This window comes from Eretmochelys imbricata, chromosome 3 (genome assembly GCF_965152235.1).
Source record: "Eretmochelys imbricata isolate rEreImb1 chromosome 3, rEreImb1.hap1, whole genome shotgun sequence".
Lineage (NCBI taxonomy): Eukaryota > Metazoa > Chordata > Testudines > Cheloniidae > Eretmochelys > Eretmochelys imbricata.
Window position 1 is genome coordinate 201,778,188 of NC_135574.1, and position 17,707 is coordinate 201,795,894.

Consider the following 17,707-nt stretch of genomic DNA (forward strand, 5'->3'; position numbering starts at 1 on the left):
CAATCCAAAACCCTGCTGAACACGTGTTTTTTGCAGCACGGGTGGCAAATCACCAGATCTGGGATACTTCAGACTAAGTGAGGGAGCAAGTTCCAGACTCCTGACCACTCATGGAGAATGCATGAACAACCTGCCCTTCTCTTTTATAATGAGGGGGATCTAGCTCAAGCACCTTGCTGACCGCAGCTGTGGCATGGGGAGAGAGATGGTCCCTCACGTAGGCCAGTCCTGTGACATTTAGGACCTTATAAGTGGTTATAATCCAAACACCATAAACTCAACCTAGAGACCAACAGGCAGCCATTGCCGATCCTTATGTCATAAACTCCGCACATGAAGCCCCACTGAATAAGTGGGCCACAGCGCTCTGCACCAGCTTCAATCCCCAAATGATTTAAAGGTGCAGCCCCGTATAGAGTGCATTGAAACAGTCCAATCATGAGGTAACAAAAACAGATAACACCGACAAGGTCCACATCCAAAAGGAAAGGTTTGCAGCCTCCTAGCCAGGTGCAGATGGTAAAAAGTTGTTTGGGTCACTGCTGTAATATGAATGTCCCACAGCAGCGGAAGGTCTAGAATCACCTCTGAGTTGCAAACACAAGTAACTAATGGCAGACGTACAGCCTCAGCATAAGAGGCGGATATTACCTCTGCCATCTCCTCCAGCTGCTTTCCCTGGCAGCCTCATTGCCTCAGTCTTGTCTGGGCTGAACTTCAACTGGCTCACTCTGATCCATGCTCCAAACTCAGCTGGACACGGGCTGAAGCACTGAACCACATCATTCAAGTTGGATGAGACAGACACACACAGTGGGGTGTCATCGGCATACTGACGACAACGCACCCAACACCTTGTTACTGACCCTCCGACCAGCCCCAGATACAGGTTGAACAGACCAGGTGACCAAATGGCACTTTGCAGCACCCTGCTTTTGAGAGCTTCAAAAGAGGAGCAATTGCCCACAACTACCCGTTGAGATCTCTCCAAGAGAAGGGAACGGAACCAGCGAAGAGCAGCTGCCTCTACTCCCACCAGAGTCTGCAGGCAAATCAACAACACCTTGTGATCTATGGTACTGAAGACAGCTGATAGGTCTAATACCACCAGCATGGACACCTAGGGCTTGTCTTCACTACGGGGCTAAATTGGTGTTGCTGTGATCAATGCAGCGGTGTTGATTTAGTGGGTCTCATGAAGACATGATAAGTCAATGGGAGAGTGCTCCCACCTCAATGAGAGGCGGAAGCTACCTCAATGGGAGAGCGTATCCTGCCAACATAACATGGTGTCTATACTGCCTTAAGTCGATGTAAGTTATATTGCTCAGGAGGGTGGGTTTTTTACACCCTTGAGCGACATAACTTACATCGACTTAAGTGGTAGTGTAGACAAGGACCTAGCCTTCGTTTATCACTAGGAGGAAACCACTGACAAGCATGTCAAATGCAGTCTCTTTGTCAAAGATAACTCTCTACCCAGATTGACGGGGTCAAGGAGATCAGCAGCATCTAGATACTGTGAAAATTGTCTTACCACAACCTTCTCCACTAAACGTGCCCAAGAAAGGAAGAGAAGATTCAATACTCCTCAATAATTAGCTAGATTGCCAGCATCCAGCAATGAACACTATTGCTTCCTTCAAAGCAACAGGCCATTTGCCCTCTCTAGGAGAGGCACTGACAATCCCATAAGCAATGGGCCCAGTATTTTCCCCACTGGCCTTCGCCAGCCAGGAACGATGTGTATCCAAAGCATTTCCTGACTGCTCTGGCAACATACTGTATGTGTGAAGAGAGATATTAACACACAGATGGACAAATTCAAACCAACATGTGAGAAAAGGTTGGTGTTCGCTACATGGGAGAAATAGCTTATTTTGTAGTGCTTATAAATGAACTGAAAAATTAAACTAGCAGTTGCAAGAGATACTGGCAGGATTTTTCACATACACAGCATAATTTACATGAGGAAGAAATACAAATAATCTCCCGTAATTGTATAAAAATGTTGCAGATCCTACTCTGTCATTTCTATCTCCCTCCCCCCCCGCCCCGCCCCCGCCTGTTAAAAGGTGTGTTTAATCCGCTGACCCATTATTTTAGCTAAAGGCACCCTGTTTGGACAATTCCTGATATCACCTCCAGGTGGTGAACTAGGTAGCAAGAACAAGATTCAAACGTAGTCAATGCCTATCTCATAACAGATCTAATAGTTCAGCACCCTGTTTTTGACCTTCCACAACATCTATGGGTAAAGCTCAATCGCTTCAGATGGAGAGTGATCAGATGGGCTGCTAATGGGTCTTTGTGACTCCCCCTCCATTTGACACTGAGGTCAATTAAAAGATGAAGGTCACATGCCTGTAGACTGCGTTCATTGGCAAGGGCTCCGTGGTTCCCTTCTGGACTTTGCACAATGCTCTTCTCTCAATGACTTAGACTAACATACGTGACTTGACCATCCATGCAGATGGAACTGCAGTACATCTATCTTCACAACTACATTCTGCTTTTCTTCTTCAGCAGCCCTTTTAACCTCTGCTTTTCCCCAGGGTATTTTTGCTGTTGTGTTATCCTACCCCTGTAGACAACGCCTCACCCCAGAGATCTCAAAGGGTTATCCCGGAGATAAATTGCAAAGAAACAAATTAACAAACTAAATGGGATCAAAAGCAGAACCCTGTTCCAAGGGCAACAGCAACGAAAGATAAGACATGAAAGGGTTAATGCAACTTCTTTTTCTAATGGTCTAATTTGCTTTGTAACATTTTCATTTATTTAATTTTACATGCGCTTCAGGTTCACAGAGTTTAGAGAGATTTATTTAAAATCTAAACAAATAAACGTACTTATGAGTTTATGTTACAAGTGGGAAGCCTATAAAGACAGTGCTTGTGAGGATATGTCAGGTTAAAGTGAAGCAGTTATATGAAAAGGCTTCTACTGAGGCCCAGTGGCAAAAGTCTATCTGAACTCCTCCCTCCTTTTCCAGCAGGCAAGCAACTCCCGAAAAGCATCGCTTATAAAATCCTCACCACTTTCTATTTCTTCTTCATTGTCATCTTCTAGGATATTGACAGGAGCAGCTGTTTCGCCAGCCTCCATCATACTTTTCAGTGCCTCAAGCTGTTCTGTTTAAAAAATAAAAAAAACAGAGAGAAAATTAACGTTAGCCATGTAACAAATGGTTCTTATTCAAAATTAAATATTTTAACTCAAATTACATGAAGAAAATGCTAAATAACTAGGGCCTGATTCTGACAGGGGCTTGAATTGAATAGGAGTTGTGGGTGCTCAGTACCAATTCGGGTCAGGTCTTCTGTCAGCAATAAAGGTTTGCAAAAGAACTTGAAACCCATTGTTGTTAGGGATACTTTGATAAAACAGTTATTACCAATGCTGGATCAAAAAAAAAAACCCAAACAAACAGTAAGGGCCCAATGAAGTCAAGGAGCGTCTTTCCAGTGACTTCAAGAGCCTTCGGATCATTACTGCTGTGAGCAAGTCCTGGGTAACAGATGGCTGATCGCTTTCACGGCCTAATATGACATTCCATATTGGAATGGGAATTTTACCTCAATGTTATTTCTGAATTGTGCTTGTAAGTTGCACTGTATGAGCCAACGCTCAAGTCAATGGGAGTTTAGCCACTGTCTTCAATGGGAGAAGGTCCAGGGCCAATCAGTACGGCCATAGTAGGAACCATGAATACCCCAGCATCATGATTCGTGCACAGCAGAAGAATGCCAGGATTATCAAGAAAAGAAGAGTCATTTGAAATTCCATTTCAGTTTTAGTTCACCCTGGCAGGTGTGGAAAACACAACAATGACAGCACACCTGCTCTACAACAGATTCCATCTGTGTTACATTTTGGCGTGGACAGCAATCAGATTATGACCCAGAATTCCATTTCAAGTTATATGTATTTATAATCTCTACACATTTACACAGAGGGCAAAACTTTGCCACTGATATGAAACACAAGTGAAAACAAAATGTCATGCATAGTGAATATAAAGTATGTTCTTCATTTTGGAAAGTTTGGTAGAACATTGTTCTGTTATCTAAAGTGCATACTTTTGTATTAATGTAATGATTCAATGAACTTTACTTACTTTTTTCCACTTCAGGTTTCAGCCTTTTGTTTTTTATGAGTATCTTTCTTTTGAGATCATTCGGGGACGGTAAGGGTCTTCCTGGTTCAAGCTACAAAAATGGAGAGAAGGGCTTATTGAGCATGATTTGCAATAATCTTCTCATTTAACCTCTTTGACTACCCATTTTGGGCTGGATTCTGACTTTAGGACCAGCCTGAGCAAGGGACACTGAGGACATCTCTTCACTACAGGGAGATCGATGCTGCTGCAATCGATGCAGCTGGGGTCAATTTAGTGGGACTAGTGAAGACCCACTAACTCGACAGCAGAGCGCTCTCCAGTCAACCCTGGTACTCCAGCTCCTCGAGAAGATTAAGGTAAGTCAACAGGAAAACATCTACCGTTGACGCGATGCAGCACAGCAAAGACACTGTGGTAAGTCGACCTAGGCTACGTTGACTTCAGCGAAGTTATTCATATAACTGGAGAAGCGTAACTTAGATCGACTTACCCCAGTAGTGAAGACAAGCCCTGACTAAGCAGAACCATGGAGGGGCTGCTCTGCAGCCAGGGCAAGATGGAGACAATGACCTAAAGGGAGGACTTCCACTTCCCCTGCAGCCATCCCCCCACCCTCCGAAATGAGAAACACGGGATCCCATCCCTCTCTGCTCATGGAAGCGGATGGGATCATTTGGCCTGTATATTGTAAACTCCTTATTATCTCATATTCCTGTAATGAGCCACACACAAAAAACTCTGAATACATCAGAATAAAAACAACAGTCACATGAAAATATCAACAGGAATGCAAGGACACTGAAAAAGTCATTCATTTATTTTCTTCTTCTGCTCAGGATTTTATGTTGCATCAATAAAATATTAAAAATCAAAGGTTCATATAACCCCTTTAACTATCTCTGTGTATTCAGGTAAGAATGTCCCTCTTTTTTGCTCTCATCAGATTATTTTGAAGGGCAATGTTTGAGAACCTCCCGATCTTAAGTTAGCCACATTCTGGATTTAAAAGCACAGCTAATGTGCAGTCCTTGAATTTTGTTTACCTATCTTGCTATTTTGTCTAATTGCTACTCTTGCCCCTTTTAACAAAACATGTTTAGACATCTATTATTTCCTCATGTTAAGGTTTGCTAAATTCTAAAAACAAGAACATGCTGATTAAAAAAAACCTACATTGGTAAGAGAGACTTATTATTTATCAAATCATCTGAAAACTGAATTCTGTTCTAATATTTTCTCTCTGCTGCTCATATCTTTCATATGGGTTTCGAATGGGTTGCTGCCTGACTGCCATCCAGAAGAAAAATACTTCCAAAATTAATTGGTAATAATAATACTTTACATTAATACTTATTGTTTGATGATCACAAAACATTTCACAAAAATTAATTAACACAATGCAAGAGTGTGGCAGGAAAGTATCATCATCCTCACTTTACAGATGGGGAAAACAAGGCAGGAAGAGGTTACATAGCTTTAAAATAAAGCATTTATCATCTGAGCACTGTATAGTAAATAGCAAAGGAGTCCCTTCCCTGGAGAAATTACAATCTAAATAGACAAGAGACAGAGTTGGAGGGGAAACTGAGGCAGAGAGGCAACAAAGTGACAGAAGTAATGCCACAGATCAGTAGCACAGGCAGAAGCAAAACCCACCTCTCCTGATTCCTAGTCCACTGCCAGATCCACAGGGTCACACCACCTTGGCAACAGTAAAGTCAGGAGACTGAAGTATCAACTCATACATTGACTTGCTGTGTGATTTTGGGCTAGTCGCTTAAACTCAGTTCCCTAATTTGCTAAATGTGACTAACAATATTTACCCAGCTTAACTCACTGCCGTATTGTGAGGTTCCAGCAACCAGTGCACAACCCTGCGAAGATTTATCTATGCGAGTAGTCCTTAGTCAGATGATAAGGACTATACCTGCCAGTAAGGGTTTGTAGGAGCATGTCTTTGATGTTTGTGGACGGTATCAAATGACAAATGCTACGTATGTGCTAAGTAAATGACTTGCTCCATATTGGGAAGGGAGAGGCATAACATCTGTTGGCCCATCACTCTCCACTCTGAGGTGGGCAGAGCACAGGCCAGGATCCCCTGGTACAAGCCCCAGGACACAAAGGAGTGCAGATTTGGGTGGTGTGGCTCCCTCCCAGTGGGCCTGGGAAGGAAATGGGGGAAGGATCTGTTACCCAGGATCACAGCTGAAAAGGACAATGGTACACTGAGGTAGAAGTGAGTTGGGACTGGAAGATATAGCCAGGGTTAGTAAGGAATCCCAGAACGGGGAGGCAGATCTCTTTGGAGTGAGTGGAGTTTCTAGGTATTCAACCACCACATAAAAAAAATAACAGTAATCAAGTCAGCTTTGTCACTGTGCCGGACCAGCATCAACAGCCTCTGTGGGAAGGCACTGTCAACCCACCACACCAGGGGAGGGCAAGCTTTTTGGCCTGAGGGCCACGTTGGGTTTCCAAAATTGTACGGAGGGCCGATTAGGGGAGGCTGTGTCTCCCGAAACAGCCAGGCGTGGCCCGGCCCACCACCTCCTATCCGACGCCACCGCTTCTCGCCCCCTGATGCTCCCCGGGACTCCTGCCTCATCCAACCCCCCGCTCCCTGTCCCCTGACCACCCCTGGATCCCCCACCCCTGACTGCCCCCTGCCGCCCCATCCAACCCCCCCTCATTCCTGACTCTTCCCCGGGACTCATGCCCCATCCAACCCCCTTATTCTCTGCCCTCTGACCCCCCCGACCCCTATCCACACCCCCGACCCCTGACCACATTCCCAAACTCCTCTGCCTTCTATCCAACCCCATCTTCCCCCTGTCCCCTTACTACGTGGCCCAGAGCACCGGGTCAGGCCGCGGTTCTGCAACTGCGTTACCTGGCTTCCCAGAGCATGGCGCGGTGCACTGAGGCTGAGGTGAAACAGCAGGGGAGGGGCCGGGGACTAGTCTCCCAGGCCAGGAGCTCAGGGGCCAAGCAGAAGGGTCCTGTGGGCGGTATATGACCCATGGGCCATAGTTTGCCCACCTCTGCACGACACCCTGATACCCAAATACAAGGAGAAGCAAACAAAGCTGGCAAACAGCATGTGGAACAAACAACAACTGATGCAACATCCTTCCAAGCTAATATCCATTTTCCCATTATAATCAAGAGAACTCAATCATTCAGTTCCAGCAAGGGAATCGTGTGCAACAATCTCCACATGGACACTGAGGATAAAGGGAACTCCAGGTTATCATCCACTGGGACCAGCAGTGAATATATTTTAACTCCACTAGATGTCAGTACAATCAGGTTTCATTCCCCCTACCTCTAAAATACCATTCTGCAATTAAAAGGTTAGCTAGGTGCCCCTCTGGGAAAATATCGGCTTCAGGCAGTCTCACGCCTGTCCTGAGTTTTCCTTCCAGAGACATTTAAAACGGAATATAACTACTTACGAAGGGCAAGTTTCCAACTTGCACCAGATGCCTTTTGAAAGTTTGATTTATGAATGTGTGCATGGAGGAGGCAGAGTGACAAGCCAGAAAAAAACAAAACATAAAACAGTGAGCACACTAAAGAGCAGAGACCAGATGAGGCTAGAATTGGGTCCCGAAGCTGCAGTAGCCACAGAACTTTTGGTGTGGCACCATTTCTGTTTGGTCACAGGGCCATGAGAAGCATCCACTTGCGAGGACTGTGCTCAGGTTGGGGATATTACAGCCAGCCACACATCTCTGCATACCCCTCCGAGTATAGCAACATGATCTCTATTATGCATTCTTGCATCCTAACTATCCCTGTCAAATTTAAGAGAAGAGAAAAAAGCACAGCCCTGGAGAAGGTGTCACTAGGCAAAAGGGCCTAGTAGTCACCAGGGGCAGTAGCAGGAAGGTGAGTCAAAGGAATCTCCTTCTGCCTGTCTTTCTTGGCAGTGTGGTGCAGCTGACAGCAGTTGTTCACCTCTGACATTTGGTGGCTGCTGCTAGAGAGTTTGAATGGGTTGTGCAAAGCAGTGGGCAGGCCCTGTAAGAGCATATGTAGACCTAGAACAGCGGTTCTCAAACTGTGGGTTGGGACCCCAAAGTGGGTCAGAACCACCTTTTAATGGGGTTGCCAGGGCTGGCTTATACATGCTGGAGCCCGGGGCTGAAGCCAGAGCCCCACCACTCAGGGCCAAAGCCGAAACTTGAGGGTTTCAGCCCTGGGCGGCAGGGCTCAGGTTACAGGCCCCCTGCCTCTAGCTGAAGCCCTTGGGCAGCGTGGCTCAGGTGGGCTCAGGCTTTGGTCCCCCCTTCTGGGGTCATACAGTAATTTTTGTTGTCAGAAGGGGGTCGTGGTGCAATGAAGTTTGAGAACCCCCGCCCTAGCAAATAGAAGGTTAGGCCAAGGTTGAATATTGGTAGGCCGTGCCTATTAAGAATGCTCCAGCATTTGCTATATTTCCTGGCTATGTATGAGACTGAAATGCATGTGGATTTTAGTTCTCCTGACCGTTCCTGCAGTTGCTGCTTCTGCTGGGAGCTCTTCATCCGATTCAGTTCCTAATGCACTGACAGCACTGACAGCAGCCCAGATTCCAGAGCTTGGTCTGGACCAGGAACCATGAGATAGAAGATGCAGCTGAAGGCACTACACCCTTCCCTTCCAGGCACATATGATCAATTACTTTGCATCTGTCATGTTCTTCTGTACCAGATATAAACTGGTTACAGAGTTTACTTATACACACCAGATGTGTTCATCATTAGATCCTTTAATGCTCTGGCAGGTATGACTGAGGTTCATTTAAATAAGGTATTTGACACAGTGCCTCCTAGTGGCTGAACAGCCTAGTACAGTTTAGCATCTGGCTGTCCATTACTTGCAAAGACTGGCTGTGGTCAGTTCGCAATCTTCTTCTTGTTTTGAATCTGCCATCGGTAGCATTTTATCTGTTGATTGTTCTTTCTCAGGAACAAATTGTAGCTGTCAATGGTTTCTTTTGAATTCTCCACCATCAGTCATGATCACATATTATATCGGTGCAGGGTTTTTTGTTTTTCTTTTTTGTTTTGTATATGACAGCTGAAGTTGTCCATCCTTTTTATCCATCCATTTTTACATGAACGTGGTCACCAGGTTCTAGACCTGGCAGTTCTCTGTCTGGCCACTTTGAAAATAGGCTCTTTTCCAAAGGTGGAACAGTAGTGCTGAGTTGTCCTCCCATCAGCAAGTGTACTGGACTATATCCAGTAGCTGTTATTGGTGTGGATCTATAACTCAGAAGAGCAAGGAATCAATCTTTCTGCTGTACGATTTTCTGAGCAGTCTGTAGAGCTCTCAGCCTCTCCATTTGCTTGTGGGTAATGTGGGCTGCTAGCGATATGACCAAAATCACATTTCGTTCAGAGTGACTTAAATTCTGCTGCAGTGAACTGTGGTCTGTTGCCTGTCACAGTTGTTCTGAAATAACCTAATTGAGCAAAAGGGGACTTCAGTTTCTCAAGAACACTGTGACATGTTACGTCTTTCAAGTACATTATTTCTATAAACCTGGGAAAATAGACCATGATAACCAGGTAGTGATGTCTTCTGAATTTGCATAAACCTGCAACTAGTCTTTTCCAAGGTGTCTCTGGTGTGGGTGTTTGTACACTGTATGGTTCAGCATTGTCTCTTAAGTTGATTTGTACTTGATAGCCTCTCAGAAGTCCAATACCATCAAATCCTCCATCAAGTTCTTCCACCTTTCTCACTGGGCCCATCATAACTGCCATGCTGCAGCTGAGAAGGTTGTCACCTTTGATCACATGCACTCTGAATGCATAGCTTTTATCTTTGTAAGTTGTTTCTGTGGTGAGCTGATCCATGCCATTCAGTATACCTCCAAGGCTGGTCAAAGCTGTGTCAGGTGACTTCAGCTCTGAGAGGGACTGACAGTGATTGTAAATCCCTTCTAAGATGCCTGTGACATCAGCTCCTGAATCAGTTTTAAAGTCAATAGTCTTGCCACTCTCCAGGTTAGGTTCTATGTTTAGAGCCCTGCATGCATACAAATATTTGGATCCACATCTGATCCGCATCCACGATAATTAACGTCTATCCGACCTGTGATCCGCACTCCACCGTTTTATATGTATCTGCATTCACACCCATGTTACTGTTAGAGCTCTGCGTGGATACAATTTGGAGCTGCATCTGATCCACAATCAGCAAAGATGGTAAACAATACAACCGCATCCGTGGATGCAGATATTCACAGATATAAAGCGGATATCCGCAGATTTGCAACGTTCTATCTATGTCATCACAAGTAATAGATACCAGAAACAATGGCTCTTGGTTGTCTGTTATATGAGTCAACTCCATGACTGCTTTGGTGCAAACAGCTGCAAAATGTCCATATTTCATACATTTATTACACATGTGCATCTGGCTGGACATGCATAATCTCTTGAGATATGACTTTTTCCACATCTTGTGCATGTAGGTTGGAATTGTCATTGTTAACTTGGGAGCGCTCTCTCCTTGCCTCAGGGGTTTTATGATGATAACTTTTAACACAGTTTCTAAACTAGCTTCAGTTTTTTAAGTTTGTCAAGTTTCTCTAGGTTTCACTGTTTCAATAGTTCAGACTGTTTTGCTATTTAAATAACTGAGATTAGGGTTAAATCTCTCTTCAATTTCAGCTGCTATGAAAGGTTTTTATCTGTTAACCCAATAAACCAGCCTGTGTCTGATATTTTCATGTTTTGCATTCCTAAAATCATAGTTTTCAGCCAATATATGCAGAACTCTTACAAAATATTCAACATTTTCCCCTGGTTCTTGAATGCTTTCATGAAAACATTCTCTTTCATAAACCACATTTCTCTGAGGTATAAAGTATGCATTAAACATAGCCAGAACCCTTTCATACTCATCTTTGCGACAGTCTGCAGTAAAGTCAAAGGATTTAAAGATATGCTTTGCTTGCTTCCCCACATAAATTAAAGAAGATACTTGAATATCTCCAGTTTCTTCCCAAAGTTTGTTGAAATCTTCCAAAATACTGTCTGTCCACTGTGAAGATTTGTCAAAGCTGAAGTTCTCTGGGGCATTGAAAAGTGGCATGTTGATGAGATCCTGCAACCTTTGTGGCTGTTCTTTCTGTCTGCACTTTGTTGCTTTGTTCCTTCTGTTTCTGGTCTTACTGTACTCCTGACACCATGTTCTTCTGTACCAGCTGTGGACTGGCCACAGTGCTTGCTTATACCCACGAGATGTATTCATCATTAGATCCTTTTTAGAGTAACAGCCGTGTTAGTCTGTATTCGCAAAAAGAAAAGGAGTACTTGTGGCACCTTAGAGACTAACCAATTTATTTGAGCATGAGCTTTCGTGAGCTACAGCTCACTTCATCGGATGCATACCGTGGAAACTGCAGCAGACTTTATATACACACAGAGATCATAAAACAATACCTCCTCCCACCCCACTGTCCTGCTGGTAATAGCTTATCTAAAGTGATCATCAAGTTGGGCCATTTCCAGCACAAATCCAGGTTTTCTCACCCTCCACCCCCCCCACACAAACTCACTCTCCTGCTGGTAATAGCCCATCCAAAGTGACAACTCTCTACACAATGTGCATGATAATCAAGGTGGGCCATTTCCTGCACAAATCCAGGTTCTCTCACCCCCTCACCCCCCTCCAAAAACCACACACACAAACTCACTATCCTGCTGGTAATAGCTCATCCAAAGTGACCACTCTCCCCACAATGTGCATGATAATCAAGGTGGGCCATTTCCAGCACAAATCCAGGTTTTCTCACCCCCCCACCCCCATACACACACAAACTCACTCTCCTGCTGGCAATAGCTCATCCAAACTGACCACTCTCCAAGTTTAAATCCAAGTTTAACCAGAACGTCCGGGGGGGAGGGGGGGTTAGGAAAAAACAAGGGGAAATAGGCTACCTTGCATAATGACTTAGCCACTCCCAGTCTCTATTTAAGCCTAAATTAATAGTATCCAATTTGCAAATGAATTCCAATTCAGCAGTTTCTCGCTGGAGTCTGGATTTGAAGTGAGTAATAGCTTTAGATAAGCTATTACCAGCAGGATAGTGGGGTGGGAGGAGGTATTGTTTTATGATCTCTGTGTGTATATAAAGTCTGCTGCAGTTTCCACGGTATGCATCCGATGAAGTGAGCTGTAGCTCACGAGAGCTCATGCTCAAATAAATTGGTTAGTCTCTAAGGTGCCACAAGTACTCCTTTTCTTTTTATCATTAGATCCTGTAATGCTCTGCCATGTATGGCTGAGATTCATTTAAATAAGATTTTTGCACATAGTGCCACTTAGCATTAATACAGTTTAGCATTAATTAGAGCATCAATAACTGGAAATTACAGAGAGACAAGGTGGGTGAGGTCACAAGCAAAGACACTACACTTGGTCTATTTTATAGGGGAGGCAACCCTGCTTGACTCAGCATGGGGACATGGCTCCCCAACCCTTGCCAGAAGTCCTTCCCCAAACTCTGTTCAGAAGAAATTAAATGAACCAGCTAAGGACCCAAAAACTGAGAAGCCCAAAATCAATAGCGATGTTTGAAAACTAAGGCCCAGGCACACACAAGTTTCTCCACCATTGGTTACTATACCGCTCTAATAAATAGTCTCAAGTTATTATACCGCTCTAATAAAATTAACAAGAAATATAAACACAATTTTTAAAGATACATACTGGATGTGTTTCTAGAGGTTGCTTCAAAAGGAGATCGCCAAAATAATCTTCACAGTATTTTGACATCTTGTACTGTTGGTATTTGCTGGAAAAAAGTGACATTAGTTAATCCCAAGCCATCATTCAGCAACAAAAACCTGTTACTACTTTTAACTGTTTATAAAAACCGAACTAATATAACTGAAATGCATGAATTTATTTAAACCAAAGTAATGTGCTGATTAAATATTATTCAGTTAATGTGACCTTCGAATGTAATTCACTGCTGAATCACAGCATTATTAAAACAATTCAAAGCTTGACCTTTGTGTTAAAGCCAACATCTCTGGATCTCTTCAAAGTGACATCTAATTTATCTGCATAACCCTGTTACAAAGTTTTCCAAGTCAAGTTGAACTATTATGAGCCTTATCATAGGTGCAATTGCTCTTTCATTGCAGTATTAAAAATGGAAGATGAATATACTTTATACCTGCAGTGATTTTCAAAGGAAAGAATAACAGGATACTCAGATGTAACAAATGCAGTTTCCTTAATGGCTTGAATGACATCCTTTAAAATGCAAAGAAAGTGTTCATGTTAAAACACATCAAGTGGCAATTATGAGTAGAAATATTTTACAGACACAGAACATGATGGATTCTATAGTAAATGAAGCAAAGACAGACAGAACAAAGTGGGTCTATTTCATTTCTCTATTTACTCCCACTCCATGTTTAAAAAACTCTCACTCCACCTGAGGAAGGAAGATGGTAGCTACAGCCACAAGCTCAGTGCTGCTCTGAGACATAGGGATCTGACAGCTGATCTTGCCCAGAGGAGGATTTTGGCTGAAGGGACAACGCCTGTGTTTCACCTGTCACTTCCACAGGTAAGGGGGACTTTTGCAGCAGAGCCATTATTGACTCTGCTGTGCATAAGAGTGGCAGGATTTGGAGAGACTATACAGAGTGCCTGAGTGGGCTCCCTGAATGCTTTCATGCAGAACGGGGTGGGAAGAGGAAGTGAGGCAGAAGTAAGCTGTTGAGAGTTCAGGACATAGGACCCACCCCTATTTAAATCATTCATTCCATTAGGATGTAGGACCAGCCATGCAGTGTTGTGGGGTGGGATTCCCTCTCTCTGCAGAGTTCCCTACTTGCTAGCTAAATTTCTCCGTCTGGGTGTTGGAGAGAGGATTTGGGCTTAAAGTTTGACGTATAAATTTGAAGTTATCAATGATCTATAAATTCTACCTTGAAAAGAATATCTGTACACATTGCTTTCCCATGTGTTATTATTGGTTCTTGGTCTTCACCTTTTCCATCCCAACAATCCAGTTCAACACATCTAAAAACCCAATAACAACTATGTCAATTTTCACAATATTTCCATAAATATACAAGCCATTTGACAGAAACTCCAAGCAATCTGTCTTGTTCAGGAGCAGAGGCTAGAGTAAATAACAATGCAATTTTAGAAGCGCTACAATTCCTCTCATGCTGTATGTAATGCACAAACTCTTATCATGTCAATTTGATTTTATAATTATGGACGTATTACATTAAACTCTGTGCGTGTGGGAGTGTAAAATGTCTGAGTGAAAGTGGTTTTTTTAATCAGCACTCCATTATTTACTCTCTCATTAGCTAATCTGGATATACCGTATTTACGCACTGCAAGTAGTTAAACTGGAAGTCAAACTGATATCCACGAAAATGCAGATTGGCTTAATCACAAAGCACAAATCCCTCTGAACTGCAGAAGTGTGTGAAGCCTACATCTTCCAACACACCCCTTCCCCGCACAATACTGCAACTTCCTAAAGGCGACTCTTTCCGTATGTTTTTGTACAATAAAGATTTTTACTTATGATACTTTTCATATTTCTCATACTTATTATATTTACATGGTATCATATATAATTGCCGAGGTAAATAAAATGAAGTATTGATTTTCCTAAAACAATATGAACTATGAAAGCCATTATCCTATATTTCCAACCTGCAACCAGCCAAAAGCACTTGTCTGTACATCTCTACAGAAGACTTCCCGCCAAACTGCCTGCCTGTTAGATAGGTATTGTGGGAGGAGCTGATGAAGTAGTGAGCCAAAGAATGGTCCATTTCCTGGTATAATTCCAAACGGTCAAGGAAGACTGGGGCATTTTCATCTGACATCAAATATCTGCAGAATCCATCACTTGATATGAGACCTGGAAGGAAAAAATAGCTTTATGTGTTTTCTGTATTTATGCAGAGAATACAGATTGTTAGTGTTTAAAGGAACACAGACACTGCTACCCAGAAGAGGAGCTGGTATTTTATAACAGCAGATGAAAGAAAATTAGCAACAGTAATTTAAGTACAAGACTCTCCCAGTCTTTCAAAGGCTGGAATCCAAAGATTCTATTAGCATGACCTAGAAAGTTAATTTATTTTGGATTTATTTCCAAACCATGGAAGGTTCGAGACTTTTGCTAACCATCCTACTGTTCAGCGTATATACAGCAGATTATCTTCCTGACAATGAAAATTAAAACATTGTCTGCATAAACAAAGCCATGTTAGAAAATAGGGCTGTGTGTGCACAGTAACTTTGATCACAGTGTTCATAGTATGTTTTCTTCCTCCTCTTTTTGTTTTGTGCTTCAGAAATTGTAAAAGACGAGGGGCTAGATTCTGGTGTAAGCCAGATCAGAATCTGCCTGTGGTATCTATTTTAAAAATGGCCTCATGCTAAAAAAAAAGGGGGGGGGGGCAGTTAACCATCTAAATAGTGACATGACACAATTGGAATGCAATTTGAACTTGAAGTTCATGTTTCCTAATGTCAGACATGGGAGCTCTGTTATTGGCAAGGGATGGCTAACAGCAGCTCCAAATTTACTTTGTTTCACATGACCTTTTTGTTCCAACAGAGAATCCCTAACCCCCCAGCTTTCACTTGCTCATAACTTTCTGAACAAGTCTCACTTGGGGCTTTGAACTTTCTATTCTTGGTCACAGCCAAATCCCTTCAGCTGGCTTTGAGTTAGGAGAAAATGAAAAAAAAAACCCCAACACATTCTCATCTTAAGAAATTTAACTCCCCCCCCCCCCCCACATACACACTAAGAACTTAAAAACAGCAGAATAAAGTAGCTCCAAGCACGACATGCGATTAGTCTGGAGGAAAAAGTATAAGAGAGTGAAAAAAAATCACTACTGTGTATAGTTGTTGAATATTTGCTATGATTTTAGCAACGTAATGAAGTCCTCCCTCAATGATAACATAATTAAGAGGCTGAGTTAGCAGCCTAGCAGAAGGAGAAAGTGTCTATAACTACCTCCCAAAGAGCTCCTGAGCTTACTGAGCCATTCATGTACTGCACAGCACACGAGGAAGGGTTGAGTTCTAGTTACTGATCCTTACCATACAGCAGGGGTAGTCAACAGGCGGACCATGGGCCAAATCCAGACCGCCAGCTGCTTTTGAATGGACCCCCAAATCTTTTTATTTACCTATTATCATTATTGTTGTTATTATTTTAATTATTTTTTCTGGAGTATGGACCTTGACTACACCTTGACCAAGAAATTTCGACCTTGACAAAAAAATAATTCACTATCCCTGCTGTACGGTGACCAAGGCAGGACTGGTTTCTTACAGCTCTTGTGCAGCGAATGAGGTCTTGCCTCCCACACAGTGCTATTCAGTGCACACATGTGCCTAAGTGCCTTATGGAATAGGGGTCTTGTAAAGGACTGCAGAGAACAGACACCACACAGATAAGCCATGCCTCCATTGGATGTTGGGGTAGGGTGGCAATTCATGCATTCCCAGAATACCAGACATTATGGTACTTCCAGGACTGGTGTGGGCCTTACCCTCCAGCATGACCTACTGGCGTGACCTCACATGGACAGTGCATACAAGGGCACACTAGTGGGGGCGGAATGATGTGCTTTTCAAAATGTCATCCCCATCTGATACTGGACAGAACCTAGTCTGGTTGTGTCTTCACACTGGACTTGGGAACAACCACCCAACAAGAGGACAGTATGGTTTAAAGCCAGATGAAGTTGTGGATCCCCAGCGTAGGCAGGTTGTTGGGAATCCACAACTTCTGGGGCCAATTCCTCCCCTTCTCCCACTAATTCCATTGGGGTGAAACCACAATGAACTAACCCCACCAAGGAAAGACAAACATCAGAAAAACCCCATCGATTTTTCTGCAGCAGACATTCTGCATTTACATACATCACAGTAGAAATAAGAAAGAAAGAAAGAAAGAAAGAATTAAAACAATAGGCTCAATTCACTACCATGACTCAATGACTGGTTGAAAGAATATGAAAGCCGAATAGAAGCTTATGCTGGCATCAGCTTCTAGATAGGTATTTTGCAGACAAGAAACTGTATCTTCATAAACTACTGGTTCGCTTTATCTTCTGCACACCCAAAAGATGGGTGCATATCTTTCTGAACAGGGGAAAACAATTCTCATTATAGCTTGTACATTATGGGAAAACACTTGGAATATGCTGGCATCTAGACAGTAGATCCATGACTTCATTAAACATGTAACAAATAGGATTAGATTAAAAAGAAAAGGAGGTAATTAGTAAGTGGAGTTTCTGGTACATATGGGGTGGAAAACAAAATAAGCTATAAAGTTGATGCCTTCAAAATTCCCATCCGTGACTCCAAGAAGAGAAAACAATGGATCTTGGGGTGTCCTACAGATCATTTTTTAAAAAGAAATACCCTGCTATTGAGAGGAGATATCTTCCATCTGATAGCCAGAGGATTGGTTGAAAGCCTTCCCCTTTTTTACTGGAGTGCCCTGAGAAGTTATAGAGGGACCATCAGCTCACAGGTTCAATTTTAGCAAAAACTCATAAGCAA

The 17,707-nt window shown here is 43.0% G+C and overlaps 1 protein-coding gene across 1 annotated transcript in view; it reads right to left on the bottom strand.

The window, feature by feature from the left end:
- PLCB4 (phospholipase C beta 4) overlaps positions 1-17,707 on the bottom strand; it is a 208,855-nt gene that overhangs the window by 76,057 nt on the left and 115,091 nt on the right. The window contains exons 12-17 of the mRNA XM_077812056.1: positions 14,822-15,032; positions 14,074-14,167; positions 13,311-13,390; positions 12,839-12,923; positions 4,121-4,211; positions 3,039-3,134 (exon numbers count right to left, since the gene is read on the bottom strand). Of these exons, the coding sequence (XP_077668182.1) occupies positions 3,039-3,134; positions 4,121-4,211; positions 12,839-12,923; positions 13,311-13,390; positions 14,074-14,167; positions 14,822-15,032 (657 nt within the window). The remainder of the gene's footprint in view (positions 1-3,038; positions 3,135-4,120; positions 4,212-12,838; positions 12,924-13,310; positions 13,391-14,073; positions 14,168-14,821; positions 15,033-17,707) is intronic.